Below are 20,506 nucleotides of genomic sequence, written 5' to 3' on the forward strand. Positions count from 1 at the left end.
CCCAAGAAAACAAAATAAATAGTAAGACATCCAAATAATAATAAAAATTTATGAGCTTTCTTAAAAAAAAACATTTTTAAAAAAATATTTTTTGTAAATAAAAAATAATATTATCAAAAAATATTAAAAAATAATGATGAAAGTAACATTCATACATAAATGGATTATATTAATTAATAATTATTAACTAAAAAAAATAGAATATTAAAATAGACAGAAAATTATTATTTCACTTGTTTAAATAAAAATTGTAGAATATTTTATACAAAAAAAATATTATTTGAAAGAAAAATGATAAAGTCTATTATGTACCTTTATAATAATCAACATATATAAATTTATAAAAAAAAGTAAAAATTACCTGAAATATTTGACAACATAAAAATATATTAATTTTAGGTTTCAATAGAAATTCAAAGAGCTAAAAAAATGCATTTTCATCTAATTCTTAACAAAATCTCATTAGAAACAATTTTCTTTAAGACTATCAACTTTCTATAGATATTCTATACTTACTTACTAAAAACATATAAATCATTACTAAACACAATATTATTTAGTATTAAATTAAAAAAAAAATATTATTCACAAAAAAATATGTAAACTAGAGCAACATGAAGCACAAAAAATGATTATTTGTTGAGTTACTTAAAAAAAGATATAATAACATTATATACAATCATTTATTGTATTACAAAAAAAATATATATTTTAGTTTTAGTTTTACAACAACAACAAAGTATACAATATTATCATATAGAAAAAAAAGTTAAAGAAAAATCAACGATTTTAAATAAAAAAAATAATAAATAATTATTATTATCAATAGTTGTTTATATGAAAGAAAAAAATTAAATAATGTTAATGTGTCGCTTATTCTGCTTTTACTCACAAAAGAATATTATTAGTATTATTTTAACGCGCTGTACAAAAAAATAATAATAAATTAACACAAAATAAGAAAAAAATCATTAATGTAAATAAAAAATCATAAAAATTTCGCTTCCATGACGCGTGTAAATAAAATTCAATCATTCATTCCCTACAATTCTATAAAACATACAATATTCATAAATTATTACTTACAATTTTCCTTCATCTCTTACACTCTAGAAAACAATTTTTTGTTTAATTTTTAAACTTTTTCATACAAAAAAATATAACAAGGAAACAACAAACATACGAAAACACATACAACGCTCTAAACATCGAGTTATTGTTATATTTTAAAGTTTCTTTGCGGCTTTTCTACATGCTTCGTTCATAAATAAAAAAAAAGTAAAATTAACAAAAAATAATAAAACTAAATTTTTAACACGTTGTCAGATAATAACTAAAAAAAATGTGAACGTCTAAGAAAAAAAAACAGATAATAAACCTTTAATATTATAAAATTATGACAAGAAAATAAAATAATAAATAAAAAAAACTCATGAAAAAATTTAAAATAATTTTTTAATTAAAGAATCCATTAAAAACCATCGAATTTTCCTCACAGAAGCCTCAAAAAAGCCCAAAAAATTTCGGTTGTTCTCCCGTTACTCATTTCCGCCTTCGTCGTTTTACCGGAAGTTGTTTATTTGCAGCGCCATTGATACAGCGCCATCTACAAAACTTCCATTTCCGCCACATGGGTATGTTTTCATTTTTTGCACACGAATTTTCTATCTAGTTTTTTGCAATTTTATCCAAAAATACAAGAAGATAATTTCTGAAAATTAGTAAAAAAGTGAAAATGGCAGCGAAAGATTCAAAAGCAGCCAAAAGGAAGGCAACAGCTTTCAAGGAAACGCCGAAAACGGAAGAAAATAAGAAGACGGTGAAGGAAGAGAGTGACTACGAGTCGGAACAAGTGCGTATTTTTCGTAATTTTAAATGTTTTTGACTAAATTTACGATTTTTTTAGGAGGATTTGATGCAAGGCAATATTGATAATGGTCAAGAAGACAGTTCGGATGACGAAGCTGAGGAAATTTACGAAGAAGGAAGTGACGATGAGGTATTAAGCTTCGAAAGTTACCCATCCGACGATGAAAATGCCGAAGAACGGGGATCAGATTCGGATTTCGTTGAGGAAGAATTAGGTTCGGAAGACGAGGTTGACAGCAGTGACGACGGAGATTCAGAAGAAAATGACGAAGAAGCGGACGAAAGTAAACCTCCAGGCGAGTTACTTCGCATCAAACCGGAAGAAAAAGAACCTGAACAAAAATTATCAAAGCGACAAATGAAAAAGTTAGCGAATAAAGATGAATATGCTGACGGCGATACATCCGATGAGGAAGACATTCGCAACACTGTCGGTAATATTCCGATGAAATGGTATGCGGATTACAAGCATTTGGGTTACGATTGGGATGCAAAGAAGATTTTGAAGCCCGAAGGAGGCGATACACTCGACGAATTCCTCAAACGCATGGAAGATCCCGATTTTTGGCGTACGGTGCGTGATCCTCAAACGGGACAAGACATCGTTTTATCGAGCGAGGACATTACGTTGATCAAAAATATCATGGCAGGTCGAAATCCGGATCAAAACTATGATAATTACGAGCCGTGGATCGAATGGTTCACATCGGAAGTCGAAAAATTACCTATTCGCAATATTCCGGCACACAAAAGAAGTTTCTTGCCATCGATTGGGGAGAAGAAAAAAATTGGTAAACTCGTGCATTCACTGAAAATGGGATGGATGAAGACCAGAGAGGAGCAAAAACGTATCGCTGAAGCCAATAAAGGTCCGAAATTCTATATGATGTGGGAAACTGATACAGATCGCGAAAAGATGCGACGAATTCACGATCATGTAGTTGCTCCAAAACGTGCGTTACCTGGGCATGCTGAATCGTATAATCCTCCCGCCGAATATTTGTTCAACAAACAAGAGATGGAAGAATGGGAACGCATGGCGGAAGAGCCTCACAAGCGAAAATTGCATTTCCTTCCGCAAAAATACGCCTGTTTGCGACACGTGCCCTACTACGAGCGTTACATCAAGGAACGTTTCATTCGGTGTCTCGATCTTTATTTGTGTCCTCGTGCCAAACGCATGAAACCCACAATCCAACCGGAAGATTTGATCCCGAAATTGCCGCAACCACGCGATTTGCAACCATATCCAACCATGCAAAATCTCATCTACAAGGGACACGAAGATATCATTCGTAGCATCAGCATCGAGCCACGCGGCGAATATATTGTCACAGGTTCCGATGATAAAACCGTCAAAGTGTGGGAAATTGCGACAGCACGTTGCATCAAAACCGTCAAGTGCAAAGATGTCGTTCGTTCTGTCGCTTGGTGTCCAAATCCGAAACTTTTATTGATCGCCGCTGCCACGGGACAAGACACAATTTTAATAAATCCCAAAGTTGGCGATAAATTGCTCATCAAAAAGACCGACGATTTGCTCATCGAAGCACCGAAACACGATACCGAGGAGAACGAACGCGTCAAAAATGTTATTTCGTGGTCCGTGCCGTCGCAAGAAGACTACGACCAGGGTATTCGTATCGTTTTGCATCACTTTAAGGATGTCAAGGAAGTTACGTGGCACGGGCGAGGCGATTATTTCGCGACAGTTATGCCCGAAGGCGCAAATCGTTCGGTCCTCATTCATCAATTGTCCAAACGAAAGTCACAAATTCCCTTCAGCAAGAGCAAAGGTCTCATTCAGGCGGTTCTCTTTCATCCCGTTAAGCCGTGCATTTTCGTTGCCACACAACGTCACATTCGCATCTACGATTTGGTCAAGCAAGAACTCGTCAAGAAGCTCATTTCGAACGTTAAGTGGATCTCGAGTATGGCAATTCATCCAAAGGGCGACAATTTACTTGTGGGATCGTACGATAAGAAAATTCTCTGGTTTGACTTGGATTTGTCGACGAAACCGTATCAAACACTCAAGTTACATCAATCGGCAGTACGGAATGTGGCGTATCATCAACGATATCCGTTGTTTGCTTCAGCGAGTGATGATCGAGGAGTTATTGTTTGTCACGGAATGGTCTACAAGTAAGAAATTTTTTGATGTTTTAAGGATTTTTTTCTAATTTTTTGTTCATTTTTAGTGATTTGATGCAAAATCCATTGATTGTTCCTTTGAAAAGGCTCGAGTATCATCAACGATCGAACGATTTCGGAGTATTTGATGTCGTTTTCCATCCAACACAACCATGGCTGTTCTCTACGGGAGCTGATCATACTGTTCGACTTTACACCTAAAATGAATTCATTGAAAATTTCATTAGATTTTATTATAAAAAATTATTTTCATTTAAAATTTTTGAGTTTTTCTTGTCATCTAATTTCTGAAAGGTGAAAAATGTAAAAAATTCTTTACAAAATCGTAGAAATTCATTAAAAAATTGAACTTTTTGTCGTTAAATGAACTGAAATTTATAAAAATCTAAGTTTTTATTCTTCAAAAGTCCTTTTGAGGATCCTAAAACTCTAAAATCATAAAATTTGAGGCATTTTTGAATGACGAACCCATCAACATTCCTTAACTGAATTGTCAAATTTGGTCTATTGACACACACACCATCAAAGAATCCTCTCGTATGTTCGTGACAGCTATCGATACTCGTCGTACAGACATTTTCCGTTTGATAACCATTTTACCGCTAAAACAAAAAAGTAAACATCTCCCGAAAAAATTAATTTTCTCGTCATTTTTGTGCTTTTATAATCGTAAAAACAAGGAAAAAGTGTCGAGAAAAGTGTAAGTAACGCAAAAATCGTGAAAATTTTCTCGAAAATCGATTAAAACATCCTAAAAAAGTGTTTTAAATTTTTCATTGTCTGACGTCACGGAAACTACCCTTTTGTTAACCAATTTCCTTTGTTCCTTTTGCAGTTGGTGTCCTTTTTAGACGAACATGGCAAACACTCGTCGTCGAATAACCTTGGGAGAAATTCCGTTTATGCGAGATGCATTGACGGCGCGCGACAGCCCGAACATCCTGAGACCCACATTAATTGATTCGCCCATCAATAACATCCCCCTGAGCTACCTGAGTCCCCAATTGTCGCCGGATGAGCAAATTATCGCTGCTCGAGGTCGTCGTAGCATCGTTTGGTCTCCGCATCATGATCATCCGCTCAAGTCGCCGCTCAAAACGCCCACGAAAAAGTTGGCTACGATGCAACTTCGTTCATCGCCTCGCAAACGTCTCATGTCTGAATTCGATGGGAAACCGGAGCAAGTGCAACATATGACGCCCGAGAAGCAAATTCAGCGAGAACGTATCGTCGGGACAAAAGGCACGACTTCGGCAAGCAAAAAAATACGCTTCGACGATATTGGGTCGATGTCGAGACTCAATCCAGATGTGCCATTTTCCAAGCTACTCAAGGGTTTGAGTAACGATCAATTGGTTCAAATCATCTTGGATAGCGTCAAAAAGGAGCCCCAGCTAGAGGAAAGTATTCGTCAAAACTTGCCGGCGCCCGATTTGAAGCCTTTGGAGGAACGATTGAACATTTTAAAGCGAAATATCACAAAAGCTCTGCCCAAAACTCGATTATTGAGCAAAACAGATGGTGCAGCTTACTCTCGAGCCGCTACCCATGTCGCTGCTTTCAAAAAATGCATCTTTGAACAAAGCAAAACGCTCGCCGAATCATGTCATTGGGACGCCCTCTTGGATTACGTGAGCATAGCATGGGCTTATGTCAAGGGAACTCCCGTTTGGGAGAATCAGAATCACAATGCAGCACGTCGCTTGTGCTTCAAGCAACTCATAATGCAGGCAAATAACGCTCTCGATAACGGCGGCGTGTATTTGGGCGAAAAACGACTACAAGAATTCGCGGGAAGACTGAAATCCATGACGCTGGATTGCGAAGATGCCAATTCCTGTCACGTTGTGGTCGAAAAGTTGCTCCAAAAATGCTTCATTATCACTTAGGGGCGCTCGTATTTAGTATTGTAATGTGTGAAAGACTACATTTTTTATATTAATCTGTTTTTCTTCTTCGTTATAGTAGTTTATTATGAATATTTGTCAGCTATAATACCAATTTATAACTAATTTTTTTATAAAAATCCCAATAAACGAGATATTTTTTAAAATCTTATCACTTGTCAATGTCAAATTATTCGACTTACTTGCTCGCACTGTCAATTTTTTTAAGACAAATATTTATTTATGCAAAACTTTCATCTTTTCATCTTTGAATTTCTTGAATTAAATTGTTGGAAAAAATGTTAAATACCCGAATTGGAGCTGTTTTAAAGAAATCTTGCATCAAAAACTTTCTGAGATTTCATTCTTCAGACGTGACAAAGAAGAAAATTTGTATTGTTGGGGCAGGACCTGCTGGATTCTATGCTGCGAGATACATTGTGAAGCATCTGGATCATTCCTACGTTGATATTATCGAGAAATTGCCTGTTCCCTATGGGTTGGTACGCTTTGGCGTCGCTCCGGATCATCCAGAAGTGAAAAATGTCATAAACACCTTCAAGCAAACGGGCGAAAATTCAAGAGTCAAGTTCTATGGGAACATTTCTTTGGGCACGGATGTCACTTTGAAGCAGTTGCAAGAGAATTATCATGCCGTTTTGTTGGTAAATTCATTATTTCTCGTGATTTTTGTGGATTTTTTCAATAAAAATCGATTTTTTCAGGCTTACGGAGCAGATAAAGACCGAAAATTTGGTTTAGAAAACGAAAACCTTCCGAACGTGATATCAGCTCGAGATTTTGTTGCATGGTACAACGGTTTGCCGGGCGCTCAACACTTGAATCCCAATTTAGACATCGAATCTGTGACACTTTTAGGGCAGGGAAATGTCGCAATTGATGTTGCACGAATTCTCTTATCGCCGATTGATCAGCTACGGAAGACAGATATCACGTCATTCGCTTTGGAAGCACTTAGCAACAGTCGAGTGCGGAAAATTCATCTTGTTGGGCGACGAGGACCTTTGCAGGCTGCCTTCACGATTAAAGAACTCCGTGAAATGCTGAAACTCGAGAATGTTGACACAAAATGGCGCGTTGATGACTTTGCGGGAGTTGCTGAAGTGGTCCCGAAATTGCAAAGACCTCGAAAACGCATCACAGAATTAATGTTGAAAAGTTTAGAGGAACAAAAATCAGGCGCTGAAAAAGAATTTTTGCCAATTTTTTATCGATCGCCTGTGAAATTCAACGCAAAAGATGGAAAAGTTGAGTCCATTGAATATGCAATCAATAAATTGGAGAACGAAAAGGCAGTCAGCACGGAAGGGAGAGAAACAATTGATGTTGGATTAGTTTGTCGCAGTATCGGATATCGATCAGAATCGTTAGATGAAGACATAAATTTCAACGAAAAAGGAGGATTTGTGAACAATATCGCAGGACGAGTACTTAAAAAATCATCAAATCAGACCTCATCCGACTTGACAATCGACAGTTTCGAAGATAAATTCGAAAATGGGTTGTATGTGACGGGATGGCTTGGCACGGGACCCACAGGAGTTATTTTATCGACAATGAATTCGTCATTTTCTGTCGCAGAAGCCATTTGTCAGGACTTTAAAATGGATGTCATTAGGACTGTGAGAGAAAACAAACCAGGAATTAACTTTAATAAGATGCGAAGTGTGACGTGGAAGGCGTGGGAAAGCATTGACGAAGCTGAAGTTGAGAGAGGAACGAAAGTTGGGAAGCCTCGAGAGAAAATTGTGGATGTTGAGGAGATGTTAAAGGTAGCGGGAGTTTAAATGTGTTACGAAAAGGTCAAAATTTTGAAGTTTTTTGATCGCTTTTGTATAAAAAGTCTCAAATTTGATGATTTTTTAAAATTTTCAGGGAATTTTGAGAGCTTTTTAATACAAATTTCATTCAAAATCAACTTTCAATACCCAAAAAGAGACAAAATTTAGACCTTAAAAGACATTATCGCATAATTGTTGTTAGCTTTTAAGGATAATCAATCAACTGGCTTCCATTAAAGTGTTAAAAATTTATTTATACAATTCATCAGTGTCTTAATTTATATATAAAAGTCAGTAAATAATTAATTAACTACCACAAATAACTCAAAGGTTTGTCTTTTGCGTCCTCAATTGCATTTTCTACGATATTTGTCAAAGTTATTTGTAATTCTTCAGGTTTTGGTGATGCATCGACTTCTTTCCAATACGTTGGGTCAAATAATTTTTTGAATGTTGCTCCTACGCGTCTCTGGAATTCTGGGATTTCGTATCGTTCCTTGCCAAAACCGCCTCGCGAGACGATCTCCTTCAATGGTAACGTCATATAAACAACTAAATCTGGCTTCATGAGTCCAATTTCGGGAGCTTTGCACCATTCGATGTCGAGTCCCTTGGCAGCTGTGAAGGCGACACCCGAAAACGAATATCTGTCAACAATTAGAGTTGTTCCGTTCAAGAGGCGGTTCTCCATGAGCTCTTTTACTTCCCATCTGTTTCGCGAAAATAGGTAGTGAATCTCCTCGTCTGTGTAATTTTTCTTTTTGTTTAGATATTCGTCAATTTCTTTGCCTGTTTTTGTCGTGCGATCCGGGAAATTCATGTACATTGCCTTGTATCCGAGTTTTTTGAGCGTTTCCACTAGCATCACGGATTGTGTTGTCTTGCCCGAACGATCGCATCCCTCAAAAACAATAAAAGCTCCACGAGACATTATTTTATTCATTTGAAAATGGTCAAGTTGTGAAATTTAAAAACAATTAACGTCAATTGCCGCGTTTTTGAGCTTTGTTTACCAATACAAAGGAAAAATTTTAATGAACAGGGTTCGAAATGAATTTTTTTCTAAATTTTAAATGATAGTAAAAGCAAAAGTAAATTTTTAATTTTTTAAATTTGAAAATTTTAATTTCAAGTAATATTTCACTTTTTTTGTTTTAAATTTTATCGTTTTGGTTGGGTATTTTTGGTCAAAAAATGTTTTTGTTGTTTTTTCACATTTAATTTTTATTTTTTATTTCTATGTGACGTTTCGACACTTGTCATTATCAAGAAACTACAAATAAATTACAGAAAAAATTGATATTAGTGATAGTTAATGTGGAAAACTATTTTTCATAACTAATTGACGACATAAATTTAATCAAGAAACTTACTTATTTGTATGTGAGATAAAAATAATTAACACAAAAAGTTAAAAAATTAAAAATTCTAGAGACTTTTGCTCAAAGACATGTGTCACGAGTCGCTGTTACAAACACTCTCTTTGAGTCTGTTCTCATGAATTGCGTATCAACTTTAAAGTTGACCTATTTTCGATGTTGTTATATACATACAATTACATGGTTTCTAGTGCTTTGCGTTTCTTGTAATGCCAGCTGTAGTGTATGATTTTGTAATTCTCATAGGTCAAACCATGTCATGTTTGTTACAGCGTTGCTGTATTATTTCTTTTCGTCAATGATTCTGTGTTCGGCTTCTAGTTCTTTCTTTCTAGTAATTTTTTGTAGTTGCTTGATAATGACACGTACTGAACAATAAAGTGTTGAAACGTCGCATAGAAATAAAAAATAAAAATTAAATGTGAAAAAACAACAAAAACATTTTTTGACCAAAAATACCCAACCAATACGATAAAAATTTTAAGTATTTTATTTTTATTTATATTTTGTCAGAAGTAGATAAAAATATGTATTTTAAAATTTTTTACTTCATTTTCTAATTTCTAATTTTTTTTACTTTTACTTTAAAAATTTAATGCATGCATGATTTTTTTTTATAAAATTAACTTTAAAAAATCGAACTATCAACATTTTTTTATTTTATTTATTTATGACATACCATTTTATATGTATCCCAATTTCAAAATTCACCCTCAGTATAAAATTAAGCCTTAATTTGTTTAATTTTGATATCCGAAACGAAAATTACAACTGATATGAGAAAATAGAAAAAAATAATTAAAAAAAAAAACTAAGAAACGGATTAAATTGAAAAATTTACCAACAAACATTTTATAAAATTAAAATTATGTATTTTAAAAAATTTCAATAAATATTTTTTTGATCCCTGTTAACCAACATAAGAACGCTATTGGTCAAAATTGAAACGCAAAATAGAAAAACTAACCCCTTTCACTTGAATTCATTGTATAAATTTTATTCTAGATTCCTAAATATTTATTTAAATTCCTGATTTAAAAGTCTCTTCAATGTGGCTTCGGTTTGTGACCATCCACGTAAAAGTTTCTCGTCGCTTTGGGCAGTCTCAGTTCCATGCCATCCATTTCTTTCGTCAGGATGATTTGACATCCGAGACGGGAGTTTTCTTTGAGGAACGGCGCCATATCGAGCAAGTCTTCTTCCTTCTCCTCCGGTTCTTGCAACGTATCGAGAAACTCGTGTTGCACATAGACGTGACAAGTGGTGCAAGCAAGACTTGCTTCGCAGGCTCCTTCCATCTCGACGCCATACCGATGAGCTAAATACATGACATTGTCTCCAATTTTGCCTCGCACTTGTGTTTCTTTGCCATCTTTGTCGATATATTTGACATTCACGACTTCCGCTTCGGATTGGGGGTCTTTGGATTCGAAGGCTCCTCCGTGTTTTGCCACAGACGTCATTTGGATCTCGCGGATGATTTGTGAACTGATTGCTGGTACGGGAACATTTGCAAGTTTGCTGAAGAAATAAGGAACACTGCTGGTTAAGATATTCCTGGCAAGCATTGTGATTTTATGAGGATTTCACGAAATGCCGATCAGGATTTGAGACTTTTTTTTTGTTTTTTGTAAACAAGTATTTGGCATTTGGTTAAGATATTTGGGAAAATGAATTTTAAGGGTATTCCAAGAACTTTTTTGTTTCGCGTTAATTTATTTTTTTAATTTAATTTAAATTAAATTTATTTTTTATTCAATTTAATTTTTTTTTTTCATTAAATAATTAATTTTAATAAATTAATTTTTTTCTAAATTATGGATGATAAAAAAATACAAATATTTCATACAATTTCTTTTTATTTGAAGAAATTTTTATAAAAATTATTTAAAAAATTTTAAATCATTTTTTTTTGCCATTTTATTATTTTTTCAAAAGTATATAAAATTATTATTAAATTAAATTTCTCCAGAATTTTTTAATTAAAAATATTAATTATTAAAATAAATTTGAAAAAATTTAAAAAAAATCACTTTAATTTTTTTTTATAAAAAAATTATTTTTTTTCTATTTTTAAATTTTCTTTTAGGTGAAAATGGTCTAAAAAATTTAAAAATAATTAATTTAAATTTTTGATGAGATAAAAATCGATTATTAAAAAAAATATTAAAAATGATGAGGAATGAAACGCGAATCAAAAATAGCCTTTGGAGCATCCTATCAGAACCAATGTAGAAAACGAAACTATCAAAACAAAATTTCAAATGCGTAATTAAAAAAAGAGAATTGTTTGTGTAATTAGAAGACAATGTCTTTTCGTCTCTTCACATCGCGACTTTTGAGACATGGCAGATTATGGATTCACACCTACACTAAGCAAGAAGCCAAAGCCAAAATAGCAGTTCAATCACATCATCAAAATGTTCCAGAAAAGTTGTCGAAGGTAAGGAAGAAAAAAATTCTGTCATCCAAAAAATTTTCATTTTTTAACTATTTTTCCAATAAAGGGACAACGCTTCCTTCGACATCAAGGAACATCGTCAAAAACTGACAAACAACAATTCATCAACAAAACCTTGAGACGCTTCATCGGACCTTTATCGTCAAATTGGAAGCTACAAGCCAGCAAGAGACTCTTGTACGGCAGTGCAGATTCCTTTTACACGGCACAGGATTTAGCTGCAAACCGTCAATTTCTCTCGAAAGACGAAGAACTCGAAGGAGTTTGTTATGCTGTGCGTGAAACGGTGTCGTACTTTTACGATTTTTATGCGAAGGAAAATGCTGAGGGGCAATTTCACGAGAATTTGAGTCTCGAGGACTTGGATATTGGCGAACCGATTGGCATTGGATGCTCAGCAGTGGTTTATGCCGCCAAATTGAAGACGCAAAAGAACTTTGGCGAAGTGTCGGAAGACTTGCAATACGCTCTTGCGGTGTACGATGACGTTGAGATGCAAGAAATCCCCGAATCTTCCGGTGTTTCAGAGAAAAACGAAAAAATCGAAGCCGAAACGAAAGAAATTCAAGAAGTTAGTCCCCTTGAATACCCGTATGCCTTGAAAATCATGTTCAATTATGACATTGAGAGTAATGCTGTGGCACTAATTCGTGCCATGCACAAAGAACTGATTCCAGCGATCCAGTTTTGCAACGAAGAAGCTGTCGAATTGAAGAAATCTTTGGCAAGTGAGACGAATTTTTTGCCGCGACACCCGTTTATCGTCGATATTTATGGAGTTTTTTGCGATCAAATGCCTTTGTTGAGTCAAGCTGAGAATTTGTATCCGATGGCACTCCCTCCGAGTCTCAATCCGAACGGATACGGACGAAATATGAGTTTATTTTTGCTGATGAAACGTTACCAACACTCTCTGCGGGACTTTTTGAACCAGACAGAAGTCTCCATGAGAGATCGTGTAAAAATTTTCGCGCAACTACTTGAAGCTGTTACTCACTTGAATCGGCATGGCATCGCTCATCGTGATCTGAAAACGGATAATATTTTGTTGGATTACAAGCCAAAGACGGAAGACATCACTCTTGTACTCTCGGATTTCGGTTCGTGCATCGCCGACAAAAAGAACGGGTTGAAAGTTCCTTATCCCTCGATTGAAATGGACAAAGGAGGAAATGTCGCTCTCATGGCTCCCGAAATAATTTCCAAACAACCCGGAGCATTTTCCGTCCTGGATTACTCGAAATCCGATTTGTGGGCTTGCGGAACGATCGCTTATGAGATTTTCGGGCATTTGAATCCCTTCTACAATGGCAATACGAATGCTGCGCTGCGAAGTGCAACTTATGAGGTACAAGACTTACCGAAGATGAACGACAATGTCCCGTTATTTGTGCGAAAACTTGTGAGAGCGATGCTGCAAAAGAATCCTCAAAAACGACCAGCAACCGATGTCGCGGCTAATATCTTACAACTTCATCTTTGGGCGCCATCTCAGTGGCTCAAGAGTAACAAGATGCCTTCAAGTAAAGAGGTAAAATTAGATTTTTTTTGTTAAATTTTAGAAAAAAATTGATAAATTTTTAATTTTTCTTGTAGATAATTCAATGGTTATTGTATCTCACAACGAAAACAGTTTGCGAAGGACGACGAAAAGTGGGCACTGAGAACGTGTTTCGATGGTCTCAAACGGATTACTTGCTAATCTGCAGCTTTTTGAGTCGTGTCAGCATTCAACGGATCAAAGAAGCGCTCAATTGGATTCAGAGATCTAACAACTTTGTCCTGCATGTGATTTAAAAAGGTTGCAAAATTTGAAGTGATATTTATTTTTGTTGAGTTGTGAAACGAAAAATCTATATATTTTTTAAAGAGGAAATTTATTTTTATGAAAATTGTTTTTAGTGAAACAGAAATAATAAAGAAAATTGAGCGAGAAATAATTTTTTTTCATGAATTTATTTATTTTTTAAATTAAAATAATAAATATTCATTCTAAAGATGATTTCCATCAAAATCTCCTTGATTTTTGAAGAAATAAAAAAAAATTTTTTGAGGCACAGCGTTACTGACACACAGACAACAAGTCGAATTTAACTATTATTTAAAAAATTATTTTAAATTATTTAAAAAAATTTTAACACTTAACTTAAAGCAAAAATTGAAAATATGTAATTAAAATTTGGACATTTTTTTAAGATTAAAAATTAAAAAAAAATTATCTAAATATTTTTTTCGTCCCTGCCTATGATTTTCAGTTTTGTTTCTTCTTCTAATAAAGCAAAAAAAAATTTAATCTCTTTTGCTTTAAAAAAAAATGAATTTGGCTTATTTTTTTTCTCGTTTTTTAAAATAATTTTTGTATAAATATTCTTGAAAATGTGAATATAAAAATCATTTTCAATTGTTTAAATTGCTTTTGCTTCTGCTTTAAGCAAAAGTAAAATTAAAAAATTTTAAAATTTGCTCTAAATGTCATTTTAATCAAAAATTTAAATATCAAAAGCAAAAATAAACTTTAAAATTAAAATCAAAGCATAAATTATTTACAAATTGCCAATGTGAAAAAAGCGTGAAAAACAGTAAAATTCAAATTGTGGTGAGACGAACGAAAGTGATACTGTCAGTGCGCGATTTGCGATTGTGTCAAGGACCAGCAATTTTCCCACTGCGCATTTCGCCCGCATTTCTCTACTGTCAATCGCCAAGCACGCTAAGCCATTTAATGAAGAGTCTCCTTAATATCGGTCTCGTAGTGCAGAATTGTCGCAAATTTAGCTCAAAAATCATGTCTAACAAGGTGTTTTTCGATATGGAAGCCGATGGCCAGAAACTCGGTCGCATTACCATCGAATTGCGGTAAGAAATACGTCGGGAAAACGTGAAAAACGCGTGTGAAAAGATAAGACAGCGACAATGATGCTGCCATACATACACATATCGCCGACCGATTTTTTTTTTCACTACCCAAATCTATAATTACAACGACGAAAGCTACAAGTCCTTTCGTCGTTCGGCGAATTGTGAGTTGATTTTTCATCGGTTTTTTTCTTCTTTTTATTGCAGTCCTGATGTTGTACCTAAGACCTGCGAGAACTTCCGTGCTTTGTGTACCGGAGAGAAGGGATTCGGATACAAAGGTAGGTGTTTCTTTGATTTCTATTTGATTTTTAAAAGTTAATGAGTCAGTGAGGTGACAAGGAAAGAGGTAGATAATTTATACATCGTGCAAAGTGAGGTCATACGTAGGGTTGCCATATTTGATTTTTTGAGTTTTGGGGCAAAAAATTGGGAAATTCCGGGATTTTTCCAATATCTAAAATAAGAAATTTCTGGAAATTCTTCATATTTTTGTTCTACAATTTTAAAAATTTTTTTTTGCCGCATCGAAAACTTTTCAATAAAAATTTGAAAAATAATTTTTACAGAAACTTTAAAATTTTTTAAACAAAATTTTTCTGAAATTTTTATTGATTTTCTTTAAAAAGGCATTTATTTTTTTAGAAAAAAATAAATCAAAGCCATGCTTTGAGATTTTAAAACCAAAGTAAATAGAATAGTTTTTTGAAAAAAAAAAAAAAAAAAATTCAAAAATATTAAAAAATATACCAAATTATTTGATTTTTGTTAGAACTGAGGAGGGACTTATGGCAAACCTAGTCATACGACATTGCAAGCAAGAATTTGCTTTTGGATAGGAAGTACAGGGGAATGTGCGGCGAGCAGCCGGTCCCTCGTACACAACCATTTTTATTCGTCTTCATCATGTTTCTATGTGAACGTTTGATACGGCGTGGGCTTGTTTTTTTTTGCAAAGAATTTTTATCGAAAATTTTCAAAATCAACTTTTTGCAGATTTTTTTCTTGTTTTAGGTTCACTTCAAATTTAGAGAATATTTTAAAATAATAGAATTTGTGTTTAGATTTCGAGATAAAGGCGTTGAAATTTTGAGGTTTTTTTTTATTTTGAAAATCAGCTTCTCAAAGATGAATATTTTTCACTCAAAATGCATCATAAAATCATGGAAATGGTCTATGAACATCAAATAACTCAAAATTGCTACATTTTACTTCATAAAAATATTTTAGTGAACTAAAGCTACCGCTCAAAACCCGAATAATGAAAAATTCAAATTTTTTAATTTCTTTCAAAGTTTCAATTCTAATTTATTTTTTTAGCTCCGAATTTGCAAAAATTTCAAAAATGGCAAAACAAAATTTCAGTTTTTAAAATTTGTAACATAAGTTACCGAAATAACCCTATTTTACTTCCAAAAACGCTTAACTTTCAAAAAATTCAAAACAGATGCTTAAAGCTTCAAAAAATATTCGCATTCAAAAAAAATAAAAAAATATGAAAAAATGCTGTTTACGATGTTACCAAAAAACAAGCCCATATTTGATTTCACATAGAAAGCGTTGGTTGTCGTTGTCCACACACCGGCTTTTATATAACACATTTTAATCAGAATGCACGATTCTTCGGATTTTTTTTTTCTACTTGATACGTTTACACTAATATCGTTTGTATATGTGTAGGATGAGTGTGTGCAGTTGAGGAAAAAATAGATTTAATTTTTAATTTAAGACGAAACAACGACGAATGTGATGTGACGAATTTTTGGTTTTATTTTTAGGATCCACTTTCCATCGTGTCATTCCAAACTTCATGTGTCAAGGCGGTGACTTTACCCATCACAACGGCACTGGCGGAAAGTCCATCTATGGCAACAAATTCGAGGATGAAAACTTCACCTTGAAGCACACCGGACCCGGCATCATGTCCATGGCCAATGCTGGACCCAACACGAACGGATCCCAATTCTTCATTACCACTGTCAAAACTGCCTGGTTAGATAATCGTCATGTTGTCTTCGGCTCTGTCGTCGATGGCATGGATATCGTCAAGAAGATCGAGTCGTATGGCAGCCAATCTGGCAAACCATCCAAGAAGATTGTCGTCGCCGACTGCGGTCAATTGTAAGTTGTTGTTATTGCTACATACCTCATCCCTTAAAAAAACACAAAAACACACAAAATAAATGTCAACAAAAAAAAAGTAGCAATCGAGTACCAACAACAACTCACACAACTCACATACATACACAACAAATTAAATTTAGTTAAAAAAAATAGTTTCCCCCAAAAAAAGAAAAAAAAACTAAAAGATTGAGCTACATCAAGCAACAATTGCTAACATTCTTTTGCATTTAGAGTAACTTTATACAAAAAAAAAAAATGATCACCCCGCGGATCATCAAACTAAATTTTAATCTCTTTTTCTGACAACTAATTAATATATAAGAACAATTCCAATTTATATTGATTTTTTTATTAATACAAGAAAATAACGTAAATAAATAACAACAACAACAACAACAGGTAGTAGGGTACTTTTGGTCTTTGATTAATGATTAAGGCAGAGATTCGTTTTCCATTTCATGATATATATTATTAATACCCACAAACAAAAGTAATAACGACAATAGTCCAGATATTCCCAATGTTTTTTTTTTATCACAAATTATTAATAAAGAAAAATTAATTTCCTTTTTTTCACGAAAAATTATTGACAAAAATATTATACTTCTATTTCTTTACGTTTATTCCTACACATCAGTTAATGGTAGAAAGTGTGTATGTAGTAGTTTGAACGGAAAACAGTAATAAAAGTATAAAAAAGAAAGAAAAAAATTCGTTGTTTGAACTGTCTGTCCATTTTTATTACGCTTGGAAATGCATTATTAATCGAGAAATTGGTGTGATTGCTCGTTAATGGCTTGGAAAAGAAGACGAGTTTTCATGAAAAAGATAGAAATTGAAGGTAAGATAATGTTAAGAAATTTCATTTTAAAAGTAAGTTTTAATTTTTCAAAATATTTTTTCCCTAAGAATAAATTTAAATAATTTTTTAAAGATTTTTTTTTAAATTATTTTTTAAGAAATTTATTTTTAAAATTAAATTTATAATTTTTTAATTGATTGTTTTTCTTAAAAAAAAAATAAATTATTTTTGAGTTTCTGATAATTTTTATATAAAAATTATTTTTTTTTCAATAAATGGCATCAACTTATAAAAAATTTAGAAAAAAGACTTGAGATTAGTGAAATTTAGAAATTCAGAGATAATTCTATCAAGAACATGTGAAATTTTCCTTTTTTTTTATTTTTTACGAATTAGGAGTAATTCAATCGTCGCTTTTTAAACAATTTGAATAAAAAGTTAAGATTTTTGATAATTTTTAAAATAATTTAACATAAATTGATTAAAATTGAAAAAATAAATTCAAAATTAAAATTTTAAGAAAAAATATAAATTAAAAATTTTCAAATTTGTATAAATTTTTCAAAGAAAAATCTAAAAATACATTAAAAAAAATTTTTAAGAGCTTGACAAATGTTTAATATTTTTGGATAATTTAATATTTTTGGATAAAAATTTAAAAAAAATTACTAGAAGCCTTCAATTTAAAATTACTAAAGTTATCAAATTTTTCTTATGAATTTTTTTTGCAAGTCATTTTTTGACGAATTTCAAGCCTAAAATTTAATAATTTTCACAATTTCAAAATCGCAGCAAATAATTAACATTTTTGATCAATAACTTCCAATTGACTAAAATTTCTCTTCAATAAATTCATAAAATTAACTATAAAATCGTCTATAATTTTATGTAAAACACCTCTAGATACACATATGTCGAACAAATAAACCTTGAATTACCTTCATTTATTCCGTATTTCATTCAATCTAATTATCCTATTAAGTTTCGTCGTCGTCGTCGTCAGTGTTTCGACTAAATTTTTGATTACATCTTGAAAGTGCTCGTGTGACATTCGTACGATTTCGTTACGAGCAACGTGAGGACACGTGACATGGAAAAGGACGACAACGAGCAAGCAACCTGTAATCATAACATATGACATGAACTGTCCTTAATTTTTAATGCACAAATTAATTTAATGGCAGGTCACGCGAGACTGAAAACCTCAAAAAAGTAAAAATAAATCATGAAAAATCAAAAGTGGATGCGTCTAACATTCAAACACGAAACGTTTCAATAAATAAAGAATTACGCGATTTTATTTGAGCAAAAATTAAGTAATTCCAGATGGGCCTCTGATGTGAAAGTTGGCAATATATTCGGTATTGTGTCGTTGCACGGAAATAATGAAGGGGTCTGTTGGGTGAAAACTGAATGCAACAAGTCGTCTTGATGAATTATTACTCAATTTCGACATATTTCCATGCAATCTGAATTTCAAGATGCCCGAATCTCGCGCGAAAAATCTTATTGGGAATTCCGCACATGCTTTTGGTCTTTCGAGCGCCGAAACCCATTTATCGTCGTAACTGAAAAGGGACATATCCAGATACGGCGAACTGCAGTAACTTTGCGAGCTGATTGGCAGTTGCGCTAAAAGTCTCTTTGTCGCTTCCAACATTCCGTTCGGCTTTGATACGAGAATTGTCTGTTTAAATCGTTGGTGCATCAAATTCATGTGAAAATTGTTACTTGGCGAACTTGTGTTGTGAATGCTGTGCACATTTCGGAAACAATCCGAAAAATTCTCATAAAGCCAGAGCAAATCTTCCGACTTGTTATCGAAAAATCCCAGCACTTTCGACTCCCAGATGTTGTAAAAGACAAAAAAGGCACTGTGGGAATTGGGATCGCTCGCTTTTAGCGTAACGACATCTTCAATGGAGTATTTGATGAGCAAGTGATCGCCATCAATGAGTTGCATCTTCCACATTCGCAGGTTTTTGTAAGACTCGAAGAGTTGATAGAATCTTCGAATGGCAGTCGAATCGCCAGCTTCTTCTCTCTTTTTGGCGTCTTGATACAAAAAAACCAGAATGCGATGTTTCAAACTGTTGATGATTGGTTCGCGAAACGGGCGAATGCAAGTATTTTGGGGACAACTACTGTACAAAAATTCTTCCTCGTGACTGCAAAATCGCCCAATTGATCGTAAAAGTGTCAGTTTTCCATCTTCCAAGTGAAAAATATAAATCGTCTGATGCTGAATCGACAACACAGCTAACGTATTTTCGTACAAATAAAGTCCTTGGTTATGCGAAAGAATAATTTTATCCACACAAAAGTCATGGGAATCCGTTATAAGGCCCGTATTCAGGTCAATTATGTAAATTGTGTAGTCCTCAAGCGGCGACGAAGCTGTCGGAGTGATAGATTCGTTGTTCGTGTACAACGAATAAAAGTTGGGACGCAACTCGTCTGGGATGAAAGATGCCGCCCCTAATATCACATGTCGATAATCACTCGTGAACAAACTGCATTCGCTGTGGGAGGTAAGAAAAATTATGTAAATTTCTCAAAAAGGACAGAAAATTTTTTTTTCTTACCGATTAAGTTGCTTTTCTCTCGACGTTTCGACCACATGTTCCAACTTGAACAATTTATTGAAGATTTTACTGCGAATTTCCAAATTTAGTCCCATATTGAAGTTGGCAACCATTTCCTCCGTGACGCCCGACGTGAGTTCCATGGCTGCTGTAATGCCCCGATAACGATAAATTTCCAAGCGTGTTTGGTCATACGAGAATGCGATGAGATATTTTCCATCCAAACTGAATTTCCGAAGGTAACATTGAGGTTTTTCCACGTTAATGATCGAGAGATTCGGGCGGATCGTCTTGTAGAATTGGCGATAGTTGAAGAAGGCTCTGTTGGTGCGTCCCAATCCCTGTTGGCGCTCACACAAAAGCGAAATGATGCTCTGACTCGGAATGATGCGAGCTCGAATGCGATCTGTGGTTGTTGGCACCGACGACATGGCTCATTTCTTGCAATTTAAAGGGGATTTTCGCTTTTAATTCAAATAAAAAATGAAAGTTTGTAAATAAAAGGCTTCTGTACGATGTCTATAGTGTCACGTATGACGTGTAGTGTTAAAATTTTAATCAAGTTTGGTAAAATTTCTATGAAAGTTT

The 20,506-nt window shown here is 33.7% G+C and overlaps 8 protein-coding genes across 8 annotated transcripts; 5 read left to right on the plus strand and 3 right to left on the minus strand.

Annotated features, from left to right (window-relative positions):
* Nucleotides 1-1,641: 1,641 nt before the first annotated feature.
* Nucleotides 1,642-4,415, plus strand: LOC134836844 (ribosome biogenesis protein BOP1 homolog). The gene is made up of 3 exons (XM_063852089.1): nt 1,642-1,852; nt 1,907-4,014; nt 4,071-4,415. Exons 1-3 carry the CDS (start codon nt 1,736-1,738, stop codon nt 4,222-4,224), a joined length of 2,379 nt encoding a protein of 792 aa, XP_063708159.1. The 5' UTR covers nt 1,642-1,735; the 3' UTR covers nt 4,225-4,415.
* Nucleotides 4,416-4,597: 182 nt separating this feature from the next.
* On the plus strand, nt 4,598-6,081 carry LOC134829995 (uncharacterized). Its single transcript, XM_063843326.1, has 2 exons — nt 4,598-4,723; nt 4,859-6,081. The coding sequence occupies exon 2, from the start codon at nt 4,881-4,883 to the stop codon at nt 5,910-5,912; it is 1,032 nt and encodes a 343-aa protein (XP_063699396.1). The 5' UTR covers nt 4,598-4,723; nt 4,859-4,880; the 3' UTR covers nt 5,913-6,081.
* An 89-nt stretch (nt 6,082-6,170) lies between these two features.
* Nucleotides 6,171-7,980, plus strand: LOC134829985 (NADPH:adrenodoxin oxidoreductase, mitochondrial). Its single transcript, XM_063843314.1, has 2 exons — nt 6,171-6,574; nt 6,635-7,980. The coding sequence occupies exons 1-2, from the start codon at nt 6,209-6,211 to the stop codon at nt 7,715-7,717; spliced, it is 1,449 nt and encodes a 482-aa protein (XP_063699384.1). The 5' UTR covers nt 6,171-6,208; the 3' UTR covers nt 7,718-7,980.
* Nucleotides 7,950-8,716, minus strand: LOC134830003 (uncharacterized). The gene has a single exon (XM_063843339.1). The coding sequence runs from the start codon at nt 8,652-8,654 to the stop codon at nt 8,022-8,024; it is 633 nt and encodes a 210-aa protein (XP_063699409.1). The 5' UTR covers nt 8,655-8,716; the 3' UTR covers nt 7,950-8,021.
* A 1,271-nt stretch (nt 8,717-9,987) lies between these two features.
* On the minus strand, nt 9,988-10,742 carry LOC134838015 (adrenodoxin-like protein 1, mitochondrial). The gene has a single exon (XM_063853448.1). The coding sequence runs from the start codon at nt 10,656-10,658 to the stop codon at nt 10,137-10,139; it is 522 nt and encodes a 173-aa protein (XP_063709518.1). The 5' UTR covers nt 10,659-10,742; the 3' UTR covers nt 9,988-10,136.
* A 580-nt stretch (nt 10,743-11,322) lies between these two features.
* On the plus strand, nt 11,323-13,505 carry LOC134838300 (serine/threonine-protein kinase Pink1, mitochondrial). The gene is made up of 3 exons (XM_063853799.1): nt 11,323-11,533; nt 11,598-13,082; nt 13,148-13,505. The coding sequence occupies exons 1-3, from the start codon at nt 11,399-11,401 to the stop codon at nt 13,346-13,348; spliced, it is 1,821 nt and encodes a 606-aa protein (XP_063709869.1). The 5' UTR covers nt 11,323-11,398; the 3' UTR covers nt 13,349-13,505.
* A 745-nt stretch (nt 13,506-14,250) lies between these two features.
* On the plus strand, nt 14,251-17,063 carry LOC134828054 (peptidyl-prolyl cis-trans isomerase-like). The gene is made up of 3 exons (XM_063841003.1): nt 14,251-14,407; nt 14,615-14,688; nt 16,186-17,063. Exons 1-3 carry the CDS (start codon nt 14,274-14,276, stop codon nt 16,530-16,532), a joined length of 555 nt encoding a protein of 184 aa, XP_063697073.1. The 5' UTR covers nt 14,251-14,273; the 3' UTR covers nt 16,533-17,063.
* A 1,546-nt stretch (nt 17,064-18,609) lies between these two features.
* Nucleotides 18,610-20,459, minus strand: LOC134834353 (DET1 homolog). The gene is made up of 2 exons (XM_063848989.1): nt 19,919-20,459; nt 18,610-19,855 (listed from the first exon to the last, which is right to left on the minus strand). The coding sequence occupies exons 1-2, from the start codon at nt 20,347-20,349 to the stop codon at nt 18,646-18,648; spliced, it is 1,641 nt and encodes a 546-aa protein (XP_063705059.1). The 5' UTR covers nt 20,350-20,459; the 3' UTR covers nt 18,610-18,645.
* Nucleotides 20,460-20,506: the final 47 nt, after the last annotated feature.

The sequence above is a fragment of the Culicoides brevitarsis genome, chromosome 1 (genome assembly GCF_036172545.1).
Source record: "Culicoides brevitarsis isolate CSIRO-B50_1 chromosome 1, AGI_CSIRO_Cbre_v1, whole genome shotgun sequence".
NCBI lineage: Eukaryota > Metazoa > Arthropoda > Insecta > Diptera > Ceratopogonidae > Culicoides > Culicoides brevitarsis.

Coding starts and splice junctions, on each gene's coding strand:
- LOC134830003 (XM_063843339.1), bottom strand. CDS start 8,654: ATGAATAAAATAATGTCTCGTGGAGCTTTTATTGTTTTTGAGGGATGC.
- LOC134838300 (XM_063853799.1), top strand. CDS start 11,399: ATGTCTTTTCGTCTCTTCACATCGCGACTTTTGAGACATGGCAGATTA. Junction 11,534..11,597: donor TTCCAGAAAAGTTGTCGAAG/GTAAGGAAGAAA, acceptor TTTCCAATAAAG/GGACAACGCTTCCTTCGACA. Junction 13,083..13,147: donor AGATGCCTTCAAGTAAAGAG/GTAAAATTAGAT, acceptor TTTTTCTTGTAG/ATAATTCAATGGTTATTGTA.
- LOC134829995 (XM_063843326.1), top strand. CDS start 4,881: ATGGCAAACACTCGTCGTCGAATAACCTTGGGAGAAATTCCGTTTATG.
- LOC134836844 (XM_063852089.1), top strand. CDS start 1,736: ATGGCAGCGAAAGATTCAAAAGCAGCCAAAAGGAAGGCAACAGCTTTC. Junction 1,853..1,906: donor GTGACTACGAGTCGGAACAA/GTGCGTATTTTT, acceptor CGATTTTTTTAG/GAGGATTTGATGCAAGGCAA. Junction 4,015..4,070: donor TGTCACGGAATGGTCTACAA/GTAAGAAATTTT, acceptor GTTCATTTTTAG/TGATTTGATGCAAAATCCAT.
- LOC134838015 (XM_063853448.1), bottom strand. CDS start 10,658: ATGCTTGCCAGGAATATCTTAACCAGCAGTGTTCCTTATTTCTTCAGC.
- LOC134829985 (XM_063843314.1), top strand. CDS start 6,209: ATGTTAAATACCCGAATTGGAGCTGTTTTAAAGAAATCTTGCATCAAA. Junction 6,575..6,634: donor ATTATCATGCCGTTTTGTTG/GTAAATTCATTA, acceptor CGATTTTTTCAG/GCTTACGGAGCAGATAAAGA.
- LOC134834353 (XM_063848989.1), bottom strand. CDS start 20,349: ATGTCGTCGGTGCCAACAACCACAGATCGCATTCGAGCTCGCATCATT. Junction 19,856..19,918: donor AGAGAAAAGCAACTTAATCG/GTAAGAAAAAAA, acceptor TACCTCCCACAG/CGAATGCAGTTTGTTCACGA.
- LOC134828054 (XM_063841003.1), top strand. CDS start 14,274: ATGAAGAGTCTCCTTAATATCGGTCTCGTAGTGCAGAATTGTCGCAAA. Junction 14,408..14,614: donor CGCATTACCATCGAATTGCG/GTAAGAAATACG, acceptor TTTTTATTGCAG/TCCTGATGTTGTACCTAAGA. Junction 14,689..16,185: donor GAAGGGATTCGGATACAAAG/GTAGGTGTTTCT, acceptor TTTTATTTTTAG/GATCCACTTTCCATCGTGTC.